General features: G+C 53.6%; 1 protein-coding gene across 4 annotated transcripts in view; it reads left to right on the plus strand.

Annotated features, from left to right (window-relative positions):
• Nucleotides 1-25447, plus strand: part of MYOM2 (myomesin 2) — a 101422-nt gene that overhangs the window by 55238 nt on the left and 20737 nt on the right. For all 4 annotated transcript variants that reach the window (XM_042982859.1, XM_042982858.1, XM_007089222.3 and 1 more), the window contains 15 exons: nt 582-723; nt 2759-2958; nt 3609-3662; nt 7622-7749; nt 11104-11287; nt 12512-12686; nt 14226-14347; nt 15205-15392; nt 17017-17143; nt 17563-17741; nt 18754-18868; nt 19812-19968; nt 20051-20157; nt 22868-22912; nt 23466-23602. In XM_042982859.1, coding sequence (XP_042838793.1) covers nt 582-723; nt 2759-2958; nt 3609-3662; nt 7622-7749; nt 11104-11287; nt 12512-12686; nt 14226-14347; nt 15205-15392; nt 17017-17143; nt 17563-17741; nt 18754-18868; nt 19812-19968; nt 20051-20157; nt 22868-22912; nt 23466-23602 — 2060 coding nt within the window. The remainder of the gene's footprint in view (nt 1-581; nt 724-2758; nt 2959-3608; nt 3663-7621; nt 7750-11103; nt 11288-12511; nt 12687-14225; nt 14348-15204; nt 15393-17016; nt 17144-17562; nt 17742-18753; nt 18869-19811; nt 19969-20050; nt 20158-22867; nt 22913-23465; nt 23603-25447) is intronic.

Consider the following 25447-nt stretch of genomic DNA (forward strand, 5'->3'; position numbering starts at 1 on the left):
AAATGTTTGGCGTATCCACTTTCTGAATAGCTCTGCTGGCCTCAGTGCTCCTGTAATTAAAACCTGAAAATAAAACTTAATGTGCACCGTGGTCACGAGTGGCCCATGAAAGAGTGAGTGTCGTGTGGACCTAAATGTTTGCTCACAGCTTGCAGAAAAAGAAAGGTTTAAATCCTCAATCTCCGAAGGATTTTGAAAGATAAAAGCGTCTAAGGTAATATTTCTCAGGTGTTAAAAAGGCCACACTATTATCATTTCATTGGTTAGTTTTTGACATGACCTTATGGGATAATCCACTATCAAGAGAAGGTGACCTTCCATTTTGGAATCGATTACAAAAAAATCATAGACTTGAGTACCTTATAGAGGGCAGAACATGTTGACTTTAAAACCTCCTAACTAGGCTTATCTTTCTTGTCACCAATCCACTACAGTCAAAAAGAAGTCAGGTCATTTAGACGTGAGGATGAAGCAGGGGTCAGATCGAGTCGAGTAGATACAAGTCTGAGTTTGAAGGAGCCATGAACAGGCTTGACAGTGTCCCAAGCCTCATGCCTCCCCTCCCCCTCCCCCCGGTGCAGACGCAGACCCACTGGTGACCGGGGCTCCTGGTGCGCCTATGGACTTGCGGTGCTATGACGCAAACCGCGATTATGTCATCGTGACTTGGAAGCCGCCCAACACGACCATGGAGAGCCCTGTCATTGGCTATTTCATCGATCGGTGAGTGCCCATTGTCTTCTTCCGGGGATGGGAACGTTCCTGAAATTATTGTTGGCACGGACAGTGTCTTTGGATATACTTCTGAACTCAAGTTCACGACAGCGTTCTTGATCAGGTACGTCACTATATGGTTATTTAAGGCTCTTGACCGGATAGTTGGAAGATATCACCAAATGGCGGGGCGAGGGCGGGTAGACTTCTGCCTGTGGTGCTTGGAGCTCTGCCTGCCTGTCTGACACCCGGTACCGAATGCCCTCCAGCTTCTCCCGGCACGCGGAACCCTGGTTGTGGGTTCTGGGGAGAACTTCAGTCCTGCGCCTCCTTCCGGAGCAGAAGACAGGCCGCGTGAAGCGTGGCTGGGAAGAGCGCCTGCCCATTCGTACCCAAATTCCAGTCTTCCTCTCCATTAAATTAGGTTTTCTTCTTGTTTCCAAGTTAAAAAAAAATCTATTGACATTTCAAGTACAGAAGATCGGACTTCACCTTTGAGTTAATAACTTAAATGTGGATCATCACAAAACGCATCAGAGTCTTAATTCTTTCATGTTCCTTTACTTGGTGTGGCGCTCAGAGCCTGGGAAGGAAACCAAGCAGAGTCGGTGAATTTGTTGCACATGCAGTTTATGCCTCAATTACACACACCAATCCCTGAGAAAAACTGTAGTCAAAGAAAATGAATTTGGAAGTAAGATAAAAGGTCTAAGCTATGGATCTATCAGAAGATGATGCGTCTGGGGAGGGATTTAAGATGCCGTATGTATAAAACACAGTAAAATAAGACGTTTGTTTCAGAAAAATCAAATCTTTTTTTTTTTTTTTTTTTTTTTTTTTGTCAGTACGTTTGTTAAGTTCCCTTTTCCACACCAACAAAGCTGCTTGTTTAGGTAAAATATTCACCATCGGGATGATATTTGGAAGTGCTAAGGTCAGCTTTTGCAGAGGGCATCGGTCGGGGTTTACCTTGAATTAAAAAACAAAAAACTAAAACAAAGCTATTTTCTGTTTTCCTGTGACATTTGAGAATTTTTTCAGCGATTTGGCGAAAACAATTTCATGGCCCTTCGCAGTTAATGACCTGCCCCCTCTCTCCTTCATTGGCAAAGATAAACACAACAGGACTTCAGGTCGGGGGAGGCAGCTCTTACCCTATGCGCCCTCCCGTCCTGCAACAGCCAGGTGTTGATTTAAGCCAAGTTGTTCCTTGCCAGATGCTCAGCTATGACCGTGTCACGTTCTGACTGTAACAGGTTAGCACGTGTGGGTCGCAGAACTTCCATTAAAAATTCCGAAGAGTTAGAAAGAGAGTTGATTCTTTAAAGTGAATACACAACCTGGCTCCGAATGGCTCCGAAAATGATTTCTCTGAACTTGCTGTGTTCTGGGAATTTGCCATGACGTTTTGGTGCTGAAATTTCTCAGCCTGTGAAAAATGGAGGCCGATCTCTTCTGCCTTTCCAGGTGTCTGGTCAGCACTTAACTGTTTTCAAAAGACTTCCAAATTCCACACGAGACGTGCTTGAAAGACACGTATTTCTGGCATCGGGAGAGACTGAGCCAGCGGGCTGGAGACCGTTCACTTCTGGGGCTCAGTAGGGTGGGAGGCGTGTGGGGGACGGGCAGCGGGGCACTCCCCTGCACCCTGGCATTGGGCATGCTGGGGAGCTTAGGGCACCCTGTGATTTCGCCACATGTGTCGGAAAAAGGACTATCAAGGATACGCCTCGAATGACCTTTGGAGGTCATTTTGCCTAAATGTGGTTGAAGGCAGGAACTGATTTTCAAGCTGTAAGTCATCAAGCTTTTAAATATATAAATATATTTCACATTTCCTAAGTAGCTTTGTCTTTTATGGTTTATTTGTACTACTTTTGAACATAAATCAGTACTTCACCAGCATCGGTTTCTACCAACGCAAGGTCTTTTCCTGTTACAGTTGTCCTATATACATCACGTGTGTGTAGAATAGATGTATAGACCTGAGTGAATTTACTAGGCTGATGTATTTGTTATTCTCTACTCTTTTTGTAATTCACAGATGCGAAGTGGGGACAGACAATTGGGTTCAGTGCAATGACTCACCTGTGAAAATCTGCAAATACCCCGTGACAGGCCTTTTTGAAGGGAGGTCTTACATATTCCGCGTGAGGGCAGTCAACAGCGCGGGCATCAGCAGGCCTTCCAGAGTCTCCGAGGCTGTGGCTGCCCTTGACCCCGTAGACCTCAGGAGGTTACAAGGTAGGCCGTGCAGATTTCAGGCTCCAGTCGTGTCTTGGAAACTTGGGACGTTGTCTTCTGTGCTCAGCTGTATGTGAGCCTTAAGAACGTCTCCTGGGGCCGAGCGTGGGGCGGTGATATTTCGTGGTGCCCGTGTGTCCACCGGGGCCGTGTTAGGGGTGGGGCGGCCGGGTGGGTGCGTGTGCTTCACCACGAATGCACACTGCCGTCCTCATGCCCCTCCACTGGAATCCAGATCTCTGGGTTCAGAATTAGCCTTTTCTTAGTCCGTTGGTGATGCGATCTCAACACATGCTAAGACTCAGAAGGCTTTGAGACCAGGCCGCTCTGTTTCCGAAGTTTAATTTCCCACGACCCAGATTCCCGAAAGGGATGGGACGGTGGGCCCCTCAATCGTGGTTTTAAGTGAGCCCGTACGTGTTCCTTACCCTCCCCGCCCCCCCTCCCCGGTCTTTCTGATCTGGTACAAAGATCTGGGAAGCACTAACTCTTAAGCCTGTTCGGAATACCTACGCTGATTCCTGTAGAGTCGGGAGTATGCTGTAATCATAACGCGGAGGTGATTTGGATCCCACGCTCGGTTAGGGAAGCTGGGCTTTCTTCAGGAAACCATTGGATGCCAAATTGAGCACCAACCTTTCTCTCTGCAGCGGTCCATTTGGAGGGGGATAAAGAAGTCGTAATGTATCAGGACGACCTTGAGGGTAAGTGGCCTCTCACCACTTTGGCTCAGCTGGGGATTCAGGGTGGCAAGTAGAGCGTGATCAGCTGGTCAGCACAGGCTTCACACGTAAACGTAAAACCCGCGGGTCAGGCCTGCGTGCTTACGGCCTGTAGAAGTCAGGAAGCACAAGCAGGGCAGAGCGAGGAGAGGATTAGAATCCAGGGGTCCTCACGGGGCCTCATTGCTTCCATGTAGGGTTCACTACGGCGTTCTCCTGGGGGCGTGCAGAGAAGATCAAACTGAATCTGAGCCTTGATCACTGGCTGAGGCTGGGGCCCCTTCTCTCAGACTCCGTTAGTGGAGGACTATTTTAGTTTTTCCTTTTAAGCCAAGATTGTATTTCCAGCATTGTAACCGAAATGGAGTGAGTTCTTGCAGTCGGTATCCCTGGTCTGAAAGTTTGCATTTCCCTGATTTATACTGGATTTTATGAACCCTTCTCCTAGATAGTTCTCTCAGAGACAGGGAGGAGGATGAATTTATTAAGGAGGGGAACCTGGCACTGTGAATCAGAAAGCCAAAGATCTTACGTGGACTTACAAGGACAGTTCATAGAGAACAATGAAAAACTTAAAAACGAAGCAAGTTGAGTTTGGAGCCTCAGGACACGTACTTCGGAGCAGGCTCTCCTTTGAAATCGCTGTGGTCCAAGCTCTGTCCTCAGGGAGCCGCGGACTGAGGGGTCCTTCGTTGATTTCCATACTTGCCCCCAGATGGTCTCCAGGCTTGCAGTCTTCTGCACCTAAAATGGTTTTTCTCTAGTATCTCAACACCCAGCATCCAGAGGGACGCCTTTAAGAGTCCTGGCTGAGCCCCACGGGAACATCTGACGGCTTAGATGAGACCTCCACTGCCAGACATTCTCAGAGATGGGGGGAGATGCCCAGGAAAGCGGTGACGAAAGAAAAACAACTTAGGGAAGGTTGACTTACTGTGGCTTCATAAATACCCGATGGAAACGTCGCTCTTTGAACAAGTAAAATCTGGTCCTGCTAAGAGTGGAGGAGGGGTTCCGGCAGCACCCCAGCCTGGGTAACGTAGGCGCTTTTGACAGACGCGAGGAAAAGGAAGTTCTTTTGTTCGCGTCTGGGGTAAGCGACGAGAGAACCATCTGAGCCAACCTGAGTGGGTGTGTAGGAATTCACATAAAATTACCCCACACGAGGAGGCGTTGGCTGCTCCCCACGCCTATTGGTGAAATTTGCATTACGTGAAGGTCACCATGCAAAGCGATGGCAGTAAGAAATAATATAATAAACCTTCCCGTGGCAGGACCCGTGCCCGTCTGCAGAGAACATCTGCCTTTTCACACATAGATACGGACGTGTTGGGTGTAAACGGCCAGCTATTAAGTGCCAAAGAAATAACACAACGTAAGAGACTTTGTTTTCCGGCTGATAAAATGGGAGTTACAGACGCAATGCATCTTATTTCCAACTGGAGTGACGTCACAGACCCCACTTTTCCTGCTTCTCATGCTTCCTTTCTTAAGAAGGCAGGTGCCTTCATTTTGTGTGATGCACTCTTGAACATGGCTGTGTTATATCCAGACTGTGGCCGGTGTTCCTGAGGCTCTGTTTGTGTCTGGCCACGCGGGCCAGGGGCTGAGACGCTCAGACGGGCCATGGTACTCCCGGAGTCCAGCCAGCGGGCGCCAGCTCTCCGGGGTGCGGCCGCACATTGTCCGAGGTCAGGGGCAGGCGGGTCAGAGAAGGCACCCCGGCACCCCCCTTGCAAACGTGTTAATTACGGTCAGTGCCCCTCTCTGAATGTCGCCCAGCTTTCCAACCTTTCCTGACTTGCTCGCTCTCAAGGCACACAGTCCGTTCTGGGAAGGGCCCACAGGCCTCGCAGCCCAGGCAGATGGCTTGCCTTCCGCTAACTGCACACCCGGCGTCCGGGGCGAAGGCACCGTGTGCTCTGAACACGTGCACCGTCTCTCGGGCTCTGTCATCCCGGGGATGAAGCTCGGGTTTCACTGACTTGGAGGGGACGTCTGGGCAGCCTGTGGGGGTTGCAGTCTCCCGGGGTGGAGAGAACCAAGTGCAGGATTTGTGATCGGGAGACCAGGGCCTGGGCCCCCGTCCCACCGCTGCGAGCCGGGTCCTGGGAGAGCGTCCCAGCTTGCTGACCTGCAGTCATGCGGGAGCGCCGTGGGCTCCAGAGATGCGCAGCCCCGGGCACGGGGACACCCCAGGGTAACCTGGTAACGCACTTGGAGTTCTCTGTCCTCTCCGTTTGCTTTCGTTTGCTTCTCTCTGCGCCCTCCTCTCGGCTGTTGGGAGTGTGGGTAACAGAGGTGGGTTCTGCCCGTGGCCTCTCCTTGTCCCCCTCCCTGGCCCCCCTCTGCTGTCCGTGGCTGATGCCAACAGCACATCCCCGAGGCTCCCGCCGCTGCGGGTCGGCCTGACGCCGAAAGGCTCTGGGACCCAAGCATCTCGCCCCAGCCAGGGGTCCCCTGCTGACACAAACGGGGACTCTTCCTTCTCCCCCAGCATCGGACGAGATGCTTCCTGCTCCGTTTTCTCTGGGCCTGGCGGCTCTGTGCGGGGTCTGAGGACAGTGACACGCTCAGACCTGAAAGCACGTGGACGGCAGCTCTGTGAGCGGGCACTCACACGTCCTTACTGCCTTCACCACCTGCCTTGCCGCCCTCTGTTCCCTGGGTTTGCCTCCCACGTCCTGCGGCACCTTGGGCATAAAGCATAAACCAGGCTGCAGCCCTGGGGGCTCGGCACGTGTCACCCGAGGGGGAGGTTCCTGTATCTTCTCCCGTCAGGGCTGTGTCCGGATCTCTTCAGGAGGGGACGCAGTGCGTGGGTCCCGTCGGGTGTCCGGGGGCCCCGCTCCACCCGGCCTTACTGGGCACTTTCCTGGAGAGACTCCCTGAGTCCTTGTTTGAATCCAAGCCCCTTGCCAGGAAGCTCCTAGATCAGGCCACGACACCCTTCTGTGCCGAGTGGCCTGTAAAATGTGTAACAGGACTCCTGGGAAACCAGACCCAGTCTTGTTTGTCCCGTCTCCATGCGGTGGTTCAGTTCCTTGCCGGCTGCACAGTCCCCAGGGCGCAATGGGATATGGAGAAGGGCTCAGACGTGTCCTGGGGACGTTCAAACCGGTTTAATCATGTGCTAATCTAATCGGAAGCTCATAACATTTTGTATCACAGCTACAGAGATTGTGGGTCTGGAAAACCTCCACATCTCATGAAAAGCTCTCTCCAGATATAACGCCCCCGACACCTTCACGTGTGTTAAAGCAAGGGGTGTGTCACAAGCCAGGCACAGCAGACCCCTCCGATCACAAATGTTCCAAACTAGTTATTTGCAAGAGGCTTATTGGTATCACTCCAGGATTTTAAACCTGTGGGTATAGGTTCCAGTGCTTGTGAATGTGGCCCAGGCCCCCCTAGGGAGGGAAGAACGACGGGCTATAGAAGGTCGGTGTACAGATCCAGGGCTGTGAGGGCGAGCAGTACGAGGAAAATAACCCAGAGGACCAGCAGAGCGAGGGTAATCCCCTTCCGGAAGGCTTCCGTATCGCGGAACACAGACCGCGAGCACCTCCTCTGCACGGGTTCCTGGCACCTCGAAAGCTCCACTGTGGTTAAGCCCTCTATTTCTTCCGGGTGGATCTTCCTGCCTCCCCTTCCAGCGGAACTCTGGAAGATTTTTGGATTAGGTTCTTTTTTTTTTTTTAATGAGCTGGCTTATGTCAGAAACAAAACTAATTAGGTGATCTTAAGCAGTGCATTAGACTTGGCTGGGAAAAATAGTTTGCTTACCGTCCCCAAATAGAAGCGAAGCAGAGGACGTCACTGGTAGGGCAGATCTTTGGTGCCTGGGAACGTACCCCGGGGACCGCGCTCCCACGATGGGCTCCGGCGAACGGGGGGACCTGGGGCACACCCAGCACTAACTGAGTTCATCACTCCTGCAGGCGACGTGCAGGTCCCAGGGCCGCCCACCAACGTGCACGCCTCAGAGATCAGCAGGACGTATGTGGTCCTCAGCTGGGACCCGCCTGCTCCCCGCGGCAAGGAGCCGCTGATGTATTTCATCGAGAAGGTACCGTGTGTTGTAAACCCTCACATTGTGCCGTTCAGTGGGTTGCGCTCTGAGGGAGCCGGCTGTGCTATGAGTATGTGGCCAGCCCGGCCGTGCGAGTGGGAATCCGGGGACTGCGTCCTGGGTCTGGGTTTGCTGCCTTCCTGTGAGCGAGCGGCCCCACCCCCACCAAGGCACCGAAATGGGGGATCCGTATGTTTTCTTCCTGCCGACGCAGTCTAGCTCCCACGTCTCGAGGACGAGTGAGACCTGGGCAGGAGGGTCGTTTGCTGCTGCTCTGCGTTTGTTCAGAGGTCGCGTGGCCACTTGGTGGCGGTCTTGTACAGGGATTCACACTGCAGCTGGCGGGGAGAGCCGGTTCTTGGCCGGAGGGCTCTAGGTCTGGACGCAGAGAGAAGTAGCTGTGTATTGCAGCCCTGCACACGCACACACACACTCATAAATGCACAGACATATGCACATGCACACACCCATACACACTCACACACATATGCACACACGTGCGCACACACTCATACAAACATGCACACACGTGAGCACACACTCATACACGTATGCACACACTCATAAATGTGCACACACATGCACAAATGCATACACCCATACGCATATGCACGCACACTCATACATGTGCACAAGCACACACACGCACACATTTGCACACACACGAACACACATACATGCACACACACGTACACACTCATACATGTACACAAGCACACATAGGCACACACATGCACACACTCAGACACACATGCGCAGACACTCATACATGCACACGGGCACATGCGCACACATACACGCACACACATGCCCACACGTGGACACCTGCATGCACTTGCATGCATGCGCACACAGTCACACACATGCACACACTCATACATGCACACATATGCACATGCACACACTCATACACACACAGGCCCACACGTGCACACATGCATGCACTTGCACACATGCACACACAGTCGCACACACACGTGCACATGTCTAACCAACGACTCCCAAACCGCGACATCCTTACCGCATGCTATGATGCGCTCCGACTTTGGTCTGTCCCGTAGCGCTGGACACAGCTTTCGACCCCTTCACGGGCTCAGTGACCTGCTAGTGGGCTGTGGGCCATACTGAGAAAAATCGCTGTGGTCCAGATCCCGTGGCTGGTTTTGTGACCCTCCACTTACGCCACAGTGTGGTGTGGAGCGTGCCGTTTATGGCACACACACGGGACAGAACAAGTAACAGGTGCGTGCGGCACAGGAGCGGCGCACGGTACAACTAGAGGAAGCAGACGCGGGAATGAAGTGAGCGCTATTTCAGCCTCCAGGGCGTGGACGGACCCCGTGGCCCTCACCGCTGGTCTGCGGGGCTGCCTTACGTGGCGGCTGACCCTGCAGTGCTGCAGGGCGAAGTGTTCAGGGCCCGGCGGCGTGCGCCGGGGGCCCGGGGAGCAGCGTGAGGCCCCCGGGAGGGGCCGGAGCTGGGCCACGCCGAGTGTGGGCTCCTGGCGGGCGGTCCGCCCCCAGCCCGTCTGCGGTGGTCTTGTGGTGACTTCATTCCTGTCAAGGCCCGGAAGGAAGCGCAGGAATACGGATTCCTCTTTCCCGCTTTATGCTGACACCAAGAGTGGGGGGCGGGAGCCCGGCACCCAGACGCCCAGCGGATGGCCTGCCGCATCACCCGGAGCGGAGTTTCAGCGCCATTGCGCCTCTGCTGGGTAGCTCCTGGACGGCTTCCGGGCCGTTCCCTCCGTGTTGATCCCCGTGGTTCCCAGCCCATTCCCTCCGTGTTGACGCCCGTGGTTCAGTGGCTAGTGGCCGGTCATTTGTGACGCCCATGGTTCAGCGGCTAGTGGCCGCTTCAGTGGCTAGTTTGCCTGAGGTGAAGCTCCAGACGCATGCCCTGGGGGCCCTGCTCCGGGCACGGGGACCTGCACGCGTCCTTCCAGCCTCCACCGGAGGATGAGCAGCTCCCGACTTAGCTCTGGCTCCCGAGCCTTTCTTGGGCTTCTAGAAGCTTGGCAGTAAGCCCCTTGTATTTCCTCCCTCCTCCCTGTCGTCATTCCTCCAACGCGAGGCTCCTCCTCTCTGCTCGGCCCCAGCTGAGTGTCAGACGGGGGGCGCGTGGGGGCCTCCGACTGCGGGTGCCTGCACCAGCCCCTAGACGGTGACTTCGCTCCTGCTGAAACGAGAGACAGCTTTCAATGTGACTCTGACTTCTAGAAGCCCGGGGTCATTTGAAACGCTTTCACTGTTCTTGGGAGCCTTTCCAAGGGTCACCGTGCACGTGCTTTTGCTGCCTCAGGATCCCTTCAGGAAGGGGGATCTTTCTCTTTAGGAAACAAGTCAAACTTGTAACTGAAGTTTAAAAAAATAATTATCAGTGATGAGAAAATCAAATGATAAAAACGAAACCTGCAGTATAGAAAGTTTGGGAAATCCAGAGACATTATATAGAATAAAATGAAAATCACTGATAACTCCATCATGTGAAATAGTCATTATGCTTTAAAAAGTATTTATTTTTGAGAAAGAGAGAGAGAGAGAGAGGGAGAGAAGGAGGGAGAGAGTGAGTGGGGAAGGGCAGAGAGGGAGACACAGAATCCGATGCAGGCTCCAGGCTCTGAGCTGTCAGCACAGAGCCTGATACAGGGCTCGGACTCATAGACCACGAGATCATGACCTGAGCCGAAGTTGGACACTTAATTGACAGAGCCCCCCGGGCACCCCTGAAATAGTCATGATGAATGTATGATACATATATTAAGAGTCTTTTTCTCTATAGTCTTTTGTATACTTTATATGTCATCGGTACAGTTGGCATCCTGTGTTACATTTAGCAAAACAGTCGCTCTCCTCTGATTGAGGATCTTTATAAGGTAGCCTAAGTGACTACGTTCTCCAATGTACGGATGTATCATAGCGCGTCTTACGTTGCTGCTGGTTAGGTAGATTGCTGTTACTACGATAATAGTCGCAAAATACTGTACGTTTTAAATTGAAATGTGACCAGTCGAGTTACGATAGAATTTTATGAATATCTTATCTTTCATTCTTTACAGTTCATTCCACTTTACTAAAACTACAACCTATGTGTTAATTCCTTGAAGTTTATTTGCTTTCACGTAAAACTTTTTACTGCTGAGCATTTCCAACTTGGGGTAATTTCTTACCTACTTTTCCCAGTTGAATTCCCTTTTCGCGTGATTCAGGAAAGGTTTACTGATGGCCCAGGACGCGCCCTACCCCCGGACGTCCCTAGAGTTTAGTTTGGCTAGCTAAAGCAGAATGGTTCCTTCAGCACGTGTTTGGGCCGTTCTTGGCTTCCTTTGGCGAATCCCATGTCTCTTCACAGTCGGTGGTCGGGAGCGGGAGCTGGCAGCGGGTCAACGCCCAGACGGCCGTGCGGTCCCCTCGCTACGCCGTCTTTGACCTTGCTGAAGGGAAGCCATACGTGTTCCGGGTTTTGTCAGCCAACAAACATGGCCTGAGCGAACCATCGGAGATCACTGCCCCCATTCAGGCCCAGGATATGATTGGTGAGTACGGTCATGTCCGTGCGTGACCACAGCTGGGGACAGGCCCTGAGTCACTGACATCAGAGGCCATCATGTTGTGTTGAAAAAGACAATTCATGTTGTATGGGAGTTAAAATTCAAGCTGTCTTAAAATTTCATTTTACAGGAGACGGAGATCTCTTTGCCCTGTGTTGGTTGGTACTCAACATTTCTCCAAAGTTCTGTCTTATTTTAAGTTTACTTATTTATTTTGAGAGACTGAAAGAGAGCTTGTGAGCAGGGGAGGGGCAGAGAGAGAGGGAAAGAGAGAATCCCAAGCAGGCTCTGTGCTGTCAGCGCAGAGCCCGATTTGGGGCTCGAACTCCTAAACTATGAGATCATGACCTGAGCCAAAGTCAAGAGTTGGATGCTTAACCGACTGAGCTGCCCAGGTGTCCCTCCATCTTATTTTCATCGAACTAATAAATGGGTTAGAAATATTTTTAGGCACTGGCCACCTTTTTAAAAACCCTGAACACACCGGAACTCCTTGCCCGTATGGCTTCAAGTTCCCTCTTGGAATATGTCAAGTAGGAGTTACAGAAATTCTGAATTGCACCAGTGAGAAAAAATTATGGTCTAATCACGATTAGATTTGGAATCCCGTCAAGTTTCTGATCAATCTGATAGAAATGTGTCTTATTTTCTTAAAATCAGTCATTTCACCCTCTGGAAATTGTTAACTACCCTGTTAGCCAAAGTGTGTGTGTCATCAGAATATGCTTTTTATTTATTTTTTATTTTTTTAAGTTTTATTTATTGAGAGAGAGAGAGAGAGAATGAGAACCAGCAGGGAGGGGCAGAGAGGGAAACAGAGAATCCCAAGCAGGCTCAGCGCTGTCAGCACAAAGCCTCATGTGGGGCTCAATCTCATGAACTGTGAGATCATGACCTGAGCTGAAACCAAGAGTTGGACACTCAACCGGTTAAGCCCCCCAGGCGCCCCTGAACGTGATTTTCAACTTTTCTGGTGGGGGTATGGGAGATTCGGTGGTTGTAATTCCTTTGTGAATCAGGTAGGACTTGGGAGGACGGAGGAAGGTCCGGCACCTTCTGGCTCCCCGGGTGGCAGCCTGCCCTCCACTTCCCTCCATGTGCAGATTTCAGGTCGTCCTTCCCTGTGGACACAAGGGCTCGAGGGTCTGTGGTACAGCTTCCAAAACTCTGATACCGTGTCCCGTCTGTCACCGTGTCTCCCCTACACAGCCGTGCCTTCTGCCCCTGGCCGGGTGCTGGCGTCGCGGAACACGAAGACGTCGGTGGTTGTGCGGTGGGACAGACCCAAGCAGGAAGACGATCTCCTCGGCTACTACGTAGACTGCTCCGTGGCGGGGTCCAACGTCTGGGAGCCGTGCAATCACAAGCCCATTGGCTACAACAGGTGTGGCCCTGTGGGGGTCCCAGAACTGCCGTGTGAGGGGACAGAGTAGGAGGCGCAAAACCAGACAGGAGCCGCTCAGGCTCAGAGCGGTCCACGCCGTGGCGCCCACGCCCGTGAGCCTCTACACAAAGGTCTGTTTCTTATGCCCACGTAAGGGGCGCAGGACTCCAGAGCTGACAGGCTGCTCGGGTCCCCAGGCTCGTGCCTGAAACGATTAGTGTGTTCATGACAGAGGAGGCTCCAGAACCTTGACTCTCCCGACACGGGAGCAGTTAAGGCTTCCCTTCCAGCGGGAAAGTTACAGTCACAACCGCGACCTGAGAGGTGTTTTATTTTTCTGTGTTGATTTTTTGAACTTTTAAAATTGCTTCATTCGCGTAAGTGAGAGCCCGCACTCTACCACCGATTGAGACAAAGCCGGGGGACGTCCCATCTCTGGTGCAGGGGACCTGGGCCCCTCCTGCCGTGGGAGGGAGCGTCTTCACTCCGGCATCGATGCACTCCCCTTTCCTGCCAAGGGTGCAGAATGTCAGACCCTGTTAGGCCCTCTCCAGGATGTGCTTCTCCAGAAAACAGAGGCAGCTGTCTGGCTCTGCACCATGGACGGGCGGTCAGTGATGGCTCAGCCATCTTTCCTGTTTCAGTCTTCTTAAGAAAGTAATAAATTGGAAAAGGCCGTGGCTGCGAAAGAAGAGATGCGACTGAGAGCATTGGTTAGATGTTATTTAGAGTTCATGGGCGGCAAATGCAGAAAGAGATCTCAGAACAAAGAAGTGAAAATAGCATTCTCAGGCCGGAGTTTTGTAGAAGGTCACAGCACGTTCACAGGCCCGGTGAGGCCAGCGGTGACCGCTTACACGGACCGGGCAGAGCGCCGGCCTGTGCGGGGCGACCCAGATCCTCCCGTGCCGTTTCCCGGGTGACACTTGCCAGGGGTGCTGGAGGAGGGGGCCGATGTCCCATTGCACAGATGGGCTAGCAGCCTCACCAAGGGGGAGGCACGTGACTAGGGGCCCAAATCTGTTGAGTGTGGAGGCCGGTGTTCGAGCCTCGTCTGACTAGGGTCCCTTCCGTGTCCGGAACGCTTCTGCTTCTAAGCCTTCCACACGTGGGTTCTTTTAGATGAGGACTTGAATGCTGTTTCGTGATAGATGTGTGATTCAGACAGAACCTGGTAACTGGGGAAGCGAAGGGGAGGGGGGGTGCAGGGCACGTGGGCGACACAGAGGAAGAGGGGCGCTTAGGATCTGAGGGGCTTGCTTTCTGTGCCCCCAGACCTGTGCCCCTCCAGCTCCTGGCGTAGCGAGGCGTCACGCCGCCTTCCTTCCTGACCCCGCGTGCTGGTTTGCATCAGAAAGCTAAAACTGCCAGCGTGAACCCATGTATGCCATGCGCACACAAGTTGACTCAGAGTAACATTGGCGTGTCAACAAAACTCAACAAAACGTTGGCGTGTCCCCCACGATTTGTACTCGTGCTGCGGGAGAGAGAAAAACGGTTCAGCCACGTAGTCGTGCCCCTGACTGGTGTCTCCCTCAGGTTCGTGGTGCACGGCCTGACCACCGGTGAGCAGTACGTGTTCCGGGTGAAGGCGGTGAATGCCGTCGGCACAAGTGAAAACTCTCAGGAGTCGGACGTCATCAAGGTCCAGGCCGCTCTCAGTGAGTAACCCGCGGGCTCACTTACGATTTCTGACGATACACAGTGTTACGGAATTTCCGAGGAATGTCGGGTCCGATAACACTTAGGTAGGAAATAGAGAAAAAAAAAAAAAAAAAAAAGAAAAAAATCAGTTATTCTTTCGTTTTAAGGTCACTATTCTAATCTGTCAGTTTTTCCCGGGAAGGACTTCCAAACGTTACCATTTTCCTCTTCGAGTCCTTTCTACTAAACGAAAAGCAATCATCTACATTTTTATTCTGTGATGAGAACGGATCTTTCCCGGGTCACCTGTGTCTCAGGTGACAGAGGACGGCTGGGCGTAGGTCACCCAGAGTTGGGGGTGGGGGAGCAGAGACGTGTCCCTCTTCAACCCGGTAGGAAAAGATGGTCCATTTCCAAATGGGTTCAGAAGGGAAATACAAATTCGTGCTCACTTGAGTGATTCTGGCGTCTGTAAGGTTCATCATCTCTGGTCACGGGGGGCACAGGTGTCGTTCATGGATGTGATGAGACGGCTCCTCGAGGCTTTCCCCAGAGGAGGGGGAGGAATCTCATATTTCAGCCATCTGGGTCAGATTTCAATAATTTATCGCCCTTGTATTATTGAAATATTGGAAGATGTCTGTGTGCCTGTGTTATTTATTGGGGGATGTGTTTAGAAATAGCAATAAATACATACGACGGACGCGTCCTCTCTTCAAAGGAAGAGATGAAAACACACAAAGATGGGTCGAGTCTGGGCGCCACCCCCCCAACTGCTGCCTGCCCGCCCTTACCCCAGTGCAGGAGCCGCCCCGCGGGGCAGGGGGTGCCCAGGCCGACTCTGGGGTAACCCTCCCACCCTGTGTCCCTGCAGCTGTCCCCTCGCATCCGTACGGGGTCACGCTTCTGAACTGCGACGGCCACTCCATGACGCTGGGCTGGAAGGTGCCCAGGTTCAGCGGCGGGGCCCCCATCCTGGGTTACTACATAGACAAGCGCGAGGCTCAGCATAAGAACTGGCATGAGGTCAACTCTTCGCCTGTGAAGGAGAGGATCCTGACGGTTGGTTCTTCTGGGTTCACTGGTCTCCGCTCTGCTTTCGTGTCCCGGGCAGAGTCCTTCCTTCGGCGACTCAGACACTAGATCACGTGACACGGAAGCAAAAGCGGGTTAAGAAAAGTTCGCAGTCTCCTGGGATCCTGTATCTCTAGAACTGGGCCTTAGGAAGCATTTTGTCCTGTGAAGCAGAAGCAGGTGGAGAGGCAAGGGGGCGGGCGGGGGAGGGGGGGGTCAGGGACACCGCCGCGGCCGGCTCCAGGCCCCGAGCTTGTCGCAGTGAGCGGCCGCGGGGATGTGAGGTTTGCGCCCAGCAGGTGTCAGTCAGGGAGTCCCCCTGCCCCCCCCCCCCCCCCCCCCCGGCTTCTTTGTCGCGGTTTTCCTGAGCAAGGCTGCATGCCCGCCCCCGAGGGAATCACTTGTCCAAACGCCTATTCTGTCCGAGCGGAGAGAGTGGGAAGGACGTGGGTTTGGAGGAAGGAAGATCCAGGACCGAATCCAGACACAAACCCTCAGCAGCCCGTGGGCTTTCTCTTCTGACCTCTGACATTCCCACTCCTCGTTCGCACAGTGTAGGTCACAGGCTTGTGTGTGTGAACGTGTGTGCACAGTGCAAACACATGTGAGCATGCACACATGTGCCTGTGTGTGCACGTGAGCATATGAATGTGTACGTGTATTTGTGAATGGGTATGAGTGCACACATGTGTGTGCATGTGTGTTCACGTGTGTATGAGAAAAGCATTTACTTAAAAAAATTTTTTTAATGTTTATTTACCTTTGAGAGAGAGAGAGAGAGAGGGAGAGAGAGAGAGAGAGAGAGAGAGAGAGAGAGAGAGAGAGAGAGAGACAATAATGAGCAGGTGGGTGGGGGCAGAGAGAGACAGAGACCCAGAATCCAAGGCAGGCTCCAGGCTCTGAGCTGGCAGCACAGAGCCCGACGTGGGGCTCGAACTCACGGACCGCAAGGTCGTGACCTGAGCTGAAGTCGGCCGCTTCACCAACTGAGCCACCCAGGCGCCCGAGGCCGTTGAACTTGAAACGCACTCGCTTTGCAGGTCATCTGTTTTTAGAGACAGTATTGTCTGGAAACTGCCAGGCAGCGCTAAGGGTCCTAGTCAAGGCCTTCACCTCACGTTTGGGTACAGACCCTCGTGTGGCTGAGGTCCCGACCGAAGGGCCTCCAGCCGGTGTGCTGGGGACGGTGACGGATTGCGCGGTGTCACAGAGTGAGGACCTGGTCTGGCAGGGAGGCCTCGGGTCCCCAACCCGTGGCGGCCAATGTGCCAGCGTTCACAGAAGGGACGGGGGCTTGAGGGCAGGCCCCTCTGCTCTGCTGTTCACTTGCCTCTGTGCCTTCGTGTCTCCAAGCCCCCGGAGCCCTATCTGCCGGTGGGGGGGGGGGGTCATCACGCCGCCCCTGTAGGCAAGGTTATGCAAGGAAGGAACAGGGCAAAGCGGGTGAGGTCCCCTGGAGCGGCCACATGCGGCAGGGGCATCCGCAGCCCTCCCTGACCTCACTGCACAGTTTACCGACGTGGACCCTCCCTCGGGGTTCATTCGTGAGTCAGTCGTGAACGGACTGCAACACAACGCTTATTTCATGCGTTAACTTGAATAATCCGCGTAGGTGGATGGCTTGACAGAAGGCTCACTCTATGAGTTCAAAATCGCGGCCGTCAACCTGGCGGGGATCGGGCAGTCGTCGGACCCCAGCGAGCTCTTCAAGTGTGAGGCGTGGACCATGCCTGAGCCTGGTACGAGTCCCCTCTGGGGCCCCGAGTGCCCTGCGCATGCATGGGGCTGGCCAGGGGGCGGGCGCTGCGGCGGACAGGTTTCCTGCGTGGGTGTGGGTAACACGCGTGCCCCACCTGCGTGTACCTGCTCTGTCTGTGAGACAGGCTGCTGGTCCTGAGCAGCGATGTGGGCTCATGAGCCATCGCGAGGGTGGCCGCAGTGCCCCCCGTGCCCCATGCGCGGCTGTGGGGCCGGCCGGACGCCCCCACTCCCCCCTCCACGCTCCTCCCGGACGTTCTCGGACAAACGCCGATAGAGACATTCAGTAGGCAGATTAGCGATGACCGTGGTGTGAAAAAGTAGTGTTTCCCCGGGGCGGCGGCTGTGCTGTGCGGCCGGCGTGTGCGTGCATGGGCATGGGGTATGTTCCACTTTGCAGGTCCTGCCTATGATCTGACGTTCTGTGAGGTCAGGGACACGTCGCTGGTCATGCTCTGGAAGGCGCCCATGTACACGGGCAACAGCCCCATTTCTGGGTATTTTGTGGACTATAAGGAGGAAGATTCTGGAGAATGGAGCACCGTGAACGAGGCAGCAACCGCCAACCGTTACTTAAAGGTGACCGTGTTCCTCCGCTCGCTCGCTGCCTCGCGGGGAGGGTGACTTTGGTCCCGCTGCGGACGGGCTCCGAGCCACCAGGCGGCCGCCCGCATAGCTCGGTGCCACCGTGCACGGTCTCCACTACTGGTTTTTTGCGCTCCAGGCCTTGGAGTTTGTCCGAATAATTCAGGATCGCTCACAGACTCTGCCCGAGACACGCACAGCTTTAGTACATTTAACAAGATTGCACTGTTCCTGCTCCACATGTTTCTATTTTTAGCACCTACGGTTTGCCCGTCACTGGGGGCAGTTGTGACCCTGGTCTTTGGAGCAGGAGGCCACCTGGCTGGTTTGTTCCCCAGCTGCCCTCACCCAGGGGTTTTCGTCGCTTGACCGGGGTCTCCGTGGCGTGGCACGTACACGCCTGTACGTAAAGACCACACCTGAGTTGTGTCCCCGGCTGCACCTTCAGACACGTAAATCGGCATCAGCCTCTGGGAAGCAAGCCAACAGTGTAAAACAGGATCGGGTTCTTCTGAATGAACCGATCAGCTTCTAAGGATCTAGCAAAACAAATGACTTAGGTATACTTTACTTACCAGTGCGGATTGCGGTACGCATTACCTCCGTATGTGCGAAAGGAAAATGATTTAATCTTCATGCCTCCAAATGATGGGATATCTTGCGCAGTTAGCCCTCACCGTGAAAATAATATTTCGTCCCATAGAATCGTGTTAAGTATGAACCTCAGGTTGCAAACTGGAGGTGTGATTTTAATTCTGCTTTGAAACATGCAGAGAAAAAAGAAACAACGTAGCAACATTGAAGAGTGAGTGTTTGCTCTTGCAAAGTAAGGCTGGGAGTGATCGTCAGCCTGTCTCACCTCTGGCCTTCCTTGATCCTTGCGTGCAGCCGTTCTAGCTGGAAAATGAATTGCTTTTTTAAAAAGCAGGTTCACGGTAACATGTGAAAAGTATAAAGTCTGTGTCATTTGTCGACTGACATGGGGTATTTTCTCTGTCTTCCCAAGGTCTGTAACCTGCACCAGGGTAAGACCTATGTCTTCAGGGTCCGGGCCGTGAACGCCAGTGGGGTGGGAAGGCCGTCGGACACGTCTGAGCCGGTGCTGGTGGAGGCCAGACCAGGTGAGACTGGGGCGCGTAGCGACGCGAGGCGGTGGCCGGGCTGCGGGAGGAGGGGCGCGCGCTCTGTGTCCGTGGGAGCGCGCGACGGCTGGGTCCCGTCGCAATGCTGGAGCAGCTGAGCGGCAGACGGGAGCGCGTGTGTCCAGCCAGCCCCGTGCCCTGGCAGACCCTCGGGTCAGGGTGGGGTGCCCCAGGCCACGTGGCAGAGCTAGTGGCAGCTTTACGTGGAGGAGGACCGCAACCGGCGGGGATGACGGTGGTCTTCGTTTCACTGCTGCCTCTGGACCAGGAGCTCACGAAGCCGTTGGTACTGCTCGTGGTTCCAAGTAGCCAAAGCCCCGTGGAGGTGACCTCTGAGGACGAGGTCGGCGCACAGGGCACGTGGGGAAGGAGTGTGCTCGAGCCGCAGCCAGGGGGGTCGGCGGTTCCCCTCCCTGGGGCTGGCTTCATTTCCTTCTGCCACCCGGCGTTCCGTGCCTCTCTGTCTTCTCGGAAACCGGTGATCTATTCGTACCTGCCCAGACTGACGTGTCCCTGGTTCCCGAGGGGCCGACTCGGACTGGCCTGCGATGGGCCGGGTGTCCACCTGCTCCCAGAGTAGCCAGAAGTCCCCCCCCCCACTGCCCCTCAGGGAAGGAGAGCAGAGAGGGGGGCCCGTGTGTGCCCACGGCTGCCTGGGCCCCTAGCAGGGGTGAGGGGCCAGATCTGAGAGAGGAAGGGTCTTCCTGGCCGACACGCTCTCCACGGCGGGACTGGACGCAGAGAGGGGGATGGACGGAACGCCCAGCGCGCTCTGCCCTCTGCTCCCGCGTGGTTTGCCCTCCGACGGGTCCGACTCAGCGTCCTCGGTGACCGTGGAGAGCAACCTGATGAGTCGGGGTAAAAGGAGCCACCCCTCCAAAAAAAGAATCCTAAGGCGTCTAGTTGTGTCCTCGCCCTTCAGGCACGAAGGAGATCAGTGCGGGTGTGGACGAGGAAGGAAACATCTACCTGAGCTTTGACTGCCAAGAAATGACAGACGCCTCCCAGTTCACTTGGTGCAAAGCCTACGAGGAGGTTGGAGACGACGGGAAGTTCAGGATCGAGACGGTGGGAGACCAGTAAGTCCGCTTTGGAGCTGGCCGCTGGGACTCCGGGGGACCGTCACAAACGGTAACGTTTCCTATGCTTCTTCCCTTTCAGCTCGAAGCTGTACTTCAAAAAGCCGGATAAAGAGGATTTAGGAACGTACTCCGTGTCCGTAAGCGACACCGACGGAGTGTCCTCCAGTTTTGTGTTGGATGAAGAAGGTAAGGTCCACGTGACGTGGGCTCGCCTGGTTCGGCGTGTGACACTTGGAAAGATTGACGGCAACACAGGAAGGACTCACTTAGGGAAAGGGCGTGTGCCGGGGGGAGGCTGGGGTGCGGGACATTTACAGAAGCAAACCTACCATGGGACTGAGGAGACTCTGGAGCTTGTAGTCCGTCCGCCATGTAAATCACCGGCCCAGGACCTGCTGCCTTTATAGCTTCCCCTTGTGCTTTTTCTTCTCAAGTTTATTTATTTCGAGAGAGAGACAGAGGGAGTGAGCAGGGGAGGGGCAGAGAGAGGGAGAGAGAGAAACCCAAGCAGGCTCCGCGCTGTCAGCACAGAGCCCGATGCGGGGCTCGGACCCACCAACTGAGATCACGACCTGAGGCGAGACCAAGAGTCAGATGCTCAGCCACCTGTGCCCTCCAGGCGGTCACCTCTTCCCTCTTGTGCTTTTAACGTTGGGTTTTGCTACATTTCGGAGGCTTGCAAGCAGGGAGGGGCATATTAGCAGGTAAGTCCGTGAGATTGATGCAGGGGACACGTATGGAAGACGCCCCCTTCCCTCCCAACATTGAATAATCAGGACGATAAAAGAAAACATGCATTTTCGGCATGTGAAATAGGGTCTAGCCAGCAGAGTCAACCTCTTGCGCTCTCCTAGGAGTAGGAGACTGAAGGAGGAAATGAGCAAAGTCTGTTCGGGCCACGGGGCTCAGGGAAGGTGGTCTCAGGTGGGCTCACACACCCGACTCCGCTAGGCAAACGAGGGAGCCTCGGGAGGCGGATTCTTGTGCTGCCTGGGCTTCGGTCTCTTTGTGTCCAGCCCTTGTCCGCCGTACGTGCAGGTCAAGGTCAGCCTTACCAGGATGTGGGGTGAACTGTGCAGTTCCAGACAGGTTTCTTCAGGTCCTTGAAGCTTTTGAGTCCCTCCGAGCCCTCTATTAAAATGCCTCTTGTGCCTGATGAGCAGACTGTGCGGCCACCCGTGGCGTGGTGGCCAGAGGCAGTGTGGTCCTGAGGCAAGCTCACCTAGAGTGGCCGTCTGGTGTGGGTAGGTGGGAGCGGCCTGGGCCCCTGCCAGGAGGCGCCCCCTGCCCATGACATCAGGCCCCTGTGTGTCCAGTGCAGGTGCTGGGAAGCCTGGTGAAGCAAATGCAGATTTCACCAGACTGAGCAGGACTCCAGCGGGGGGCTCTGCACAGCATCTGCATGTGGGGTCCTCACTCAGTGTGCCCGTGCCCAGAGACAGGGGCACATCCACAATCTGCTGCAGTGCCTTTTAGGCTGCCTTTTCTGACCCAACTCAGTGGTCCTCAAACCATTCAAGCTCCAAACACCCCTAGGTAACCCTGAAGAGTGGTCTGTACCCCCTCGGCACCATCGCTAAGCTTCTAGATGGCGTCTTTACTTTTATTTTATTTTATTTTTTTAAATTTATTTAACGTTTTATTTATTTTTGAGACTGGGAGAGACAGAGCATGAACAGGGGAGGGTCAGAGAGAGGGAGACACAGAATCTGAAACAGGCTCCAGGCTCTGAGCTGTCAGCACAGAGCCCGACGCGGGGCTCGAACTCACGGACCGCGAGATCATGACCTGAGCCGAAGTCGGCCGCTTAACCCACTGAGCCACCCAGGCGCCCCTCCTTTTAAATAGTTGCGAATGATGCGCATTTACAGCGTGTTCTGTAACGTATGTGGACTTTGGACGTCTGTCTTGTGGATGAAGCTGCAGGTTTTGCCCATTTGATTTACGGGGATTCCTACCCTTAGACCTCATCGGGAAGCCAGGCCAGCCGTCCAGTCAGGAGCAGTCCGACTTCATTGTTGAGTTCAAATCAGCGTGTTCACACATGCCTTCGTGACCACGGCTGCCTTTCTCAATTCTCATTGAGGAGGAAGGAGAGAAGGAAAGAAGGAAGCAGGGAAGAAATGGCTGAGAACCTTCAGGGTTTCTTAGCTTGTCCTTGAGACTCGGGAGTGATGCATTTTTGTTTTTGTTAACTTGTGGCAATAATACATCACAGTGAAATCGTGGGGGGGGGTGGGGCGAAGCATTTGGAAGAAGGCCATCTTGCAGGGGGAAGAAAATCACAGACCACCCACCTGTCCCCAGCCTGCCGGATCCACATTAGGATCCTATGGAATTAGAGGGTCTGGAAATGGATCTCTGTAAACCTCCCCTCTGCAAGCCGCCCCCACCCCAAACCCGCTGTCCCCAAGGCTCCGCCCTCACACACCCCACCGCCCGTCGGGACCGGGTTATTAAATGGTGAGGATCTCAGCCGAAGAGAGTGTTCGAGGGTGGCTTAACTCCGACTCGTGCTTTCACTTCTGGTTCACATTTCTTTCTTTTTTTTTTTTCTTAATTTTTTTTTTTAACGTTTATTTATTTTTGAGACAGAGAGAGACACAGCATGAACGGGGGAGGGGCAGAGAGAGAGGGAGACACAGAATCCGAAGCAGCTCCAGGCTCTGAGCCATCAGCCCAGAGCCCGACGCGGGGCTCGAACTCGCGGACCGCGAGATCGTGACCTGAGCTGAAGTCGGACGCTTAACCGACTGAGCCACCCAGGCGCCCCTCTGGTTCACATTTCTTACACCACCCCAGATTAAATCTCGGTGATGTCCCATCTCCGCTCGATTGTTTATAAACTTCTGAATGTACAGGGCAAAACCGACGCGAGTATTTTTCTTAATTTTAGAGCTTGAACGTCTGATGGCCCTGAGCAACGAAATCAAAAATCCCAGTAAGTGAGCCCGGGACCCTGCAGGCTGACGCAACCGGGGGAGGGGGGTGTTCGTTGCCGCACGGAGCTCACGGAGGAGCTCTTTGGGGCAGAGCGCCTTCATTTCACGCTCCCAGCTTACAGGCGTGTCCCCTGCACACTTAAAACAAAAACGAATTGGTACCGTAAGTCGTAGAAATTTGTATTGCATAGAGAGTGGTTAGAATTTGGGGCTTAGCGTAGCTGTTCCTAATCCAAGTGAGTCGGTCAGATGGCACCTTCGGTGACTGAGTTACACTGAATACAGAGATCCATACATTGGTAGCCGTCGGATCAGCCAGGAAAGCGAGGCTGTGCCGACGGGCACACAAAGCTCGCACGGCACGCCTTCAACTACAGCAGGCTAACGAGGGGTTTATTTTTATTTCGGGTTTTCATAATCCAATTCAGTACTCCTGGGCTTCGCGTTCGCAAAAAATTTAATAACTGGGATTGATATTTTCCACCAATATGTAGCAGTTTTTCTCATAAGGATTCATGCATTATTGACTTCTGATTTCTTTTCTTCCTGTAGCAATTCCTTTGAAATCAGAATTAGCTTATGAGATTTTTGATAAGGGCCAGGTCCGCTTCTGGCTCCAGGCTGAGCACTTATCACCAGATGCCAGCTACCGATTTATTATTAACGACAGAGAAGTCTCCGACAGCGAGGTGAGTTCATGTGTGAGTGATCTGGGGCTTTGAAGAGGGCCAGGTTTTACTTCAGTAGGTCAGTTCCTTAAAGTCAGTGTTCTGTGTTTGAGCGGTAGAATTTGGGGTGTAGCAGGTTGGTGAGATGCCCGTGTGATGGCTGATTCTTGGGATGTTCAGAGATTGGCCTGGGCCAGAGAAGAGATCGGAAGCCCTCTGAATCCCAGCCTGCCAGCATTAAAAAAAAATGACACGCTATGTTTTAGAGACGTTGAGCCTGTTTTTTTTTTTTAATTTGTGGATGTTTTTTTATTTTTGAGAGAGAACGAGACAGAGTGTGAGCGGGGGAGGGGCAGAGAGAGGGAGACACACAATCCGAAGCAGGCTCCAGGCTCTGAGCTGTTAGCACAGAGCCGGACACGGGGCTCGAACCCACGAACTGCGAGATCATGACCTGAGCCGAGGTTGGACACTTGACCAACTCAGCCACCCAGGCACCCCCCCCGGAGACGTTGAGCCTGGTTTTATCAAAAGGTCCAGGTGACACGAGGGACGTGGGAATATCCCTGACGGATAGGTGTATTTATTCTCGATCGTGGTTTTGAAGGCATGCATTTTGCAACATGGCCGGCAGACCCCCCTCCCACGGAGAACTTCCCATATCAGGCACCTCCTGGTAAATCTGTTTCTACACCTTCCCTGAACTTTTAGGCTGCTCTCTGTTATGGCAGATCTGGGCAAAGACCAGCAGAATCGCCAACAATGGGTAGTGTGCTGGGATTCGAACGCTTTTACCGTTGTTCTGCTTTTCATTGTGTGCAACGAATCCTACAGTTACTCTAAATATTCCTTTTCTGGCTGTGGGACCTTGATTGTGTTTCGACGTATTTCTTCTTGTCTAGTAACTATAGTTCACCTGGAGATCCAGCTAGAGGAAAACCTTGCCCGATGGGCCCTTTCGTTACTGTTGCACGGAAAGCTAGGGGACTGTACTTCCTCTGCTCTTCCCCTGGATGCTCAGTGTGAAGTGTCCTTGGTCCGTGTACCATCCTACTAACCCCTGAACGCCTCACCCCTGTGTGTGCTGCACACACGTTCACGGGGCGGTTGAAATGGGGGAATCACTGTAGCCACGCAGGTGCCTCCCACCGGGCCCCTCACCCCTAGTGCGGGCATTGTGTCCGGTGGGCGTTTGGTAAAGCTCATCTGGTAGCGTGAGCGGCTATCGGGCAGAAATCCTGAATGGACAAAGAGCATGTGATTTTTCTTCACCTTGAAAAACAGTGACGTACGTTAGAATCGTAGATGTGGGAGGATCGGCTGACAGATAGCAGTATTTTCTTCCTGGTTGCAAACAAGCCAGAAACGTGACTCTTGTCCCTGAGAGAGTATGGCATGATGAAGGAATTGGAGGCATTTTCTTCGAGCAGAGATCGTGCCAGGAGGTGAAAAGGAAGTTAGTGTAATTGCACTTTGTTTGAAGAACATCTTTTGATTAACGTTTCCTACCTGCTGCATAGACCTTGCTTTAAAAACTGATGTCTTTGCTGCGTGGCTAATCTTTTGGAGTAGGGCTGAGCTGTTTCATTGGTTAATTAGCAATCCACAGGTGACTTTCCCACGTGAAGATTGATGTTATTTTGCGTAAGTCACATAAAAGCCTGTATTTATGGCACCCGGAAAATCGTTGAACTTCATCTGGCTGCATAATAGCGAGAAGCCTAGTGAATTCCTAAAACCTGCCCAGATACCACAGTGCGGAAGCCGAGAAAATGGAAACGGCTGTTGTATTGTTAAGAATCTGGGGGGTGAGAGTGCCGTGTTTTTGCTTCTCAGACTTGACAAGGAAGCTCCTGGAGTCCCCTT

This window comes from Panthera tigris, chromosome B1 (genome assembly GCF_018350195.1).
Source record: "Panthera tigris isolate Pti1 chromosome B1, P.tigris_Pti1_mat1.1, whole genome shotgun sequence".
In the NCBI taxonomy this organism is placed as follows: domain Eukaryota; kingdom Metazoa; phylum Chordata; class Mammalia; order Carnivora; family Felidae; genus Panthera; species Panthera tigris.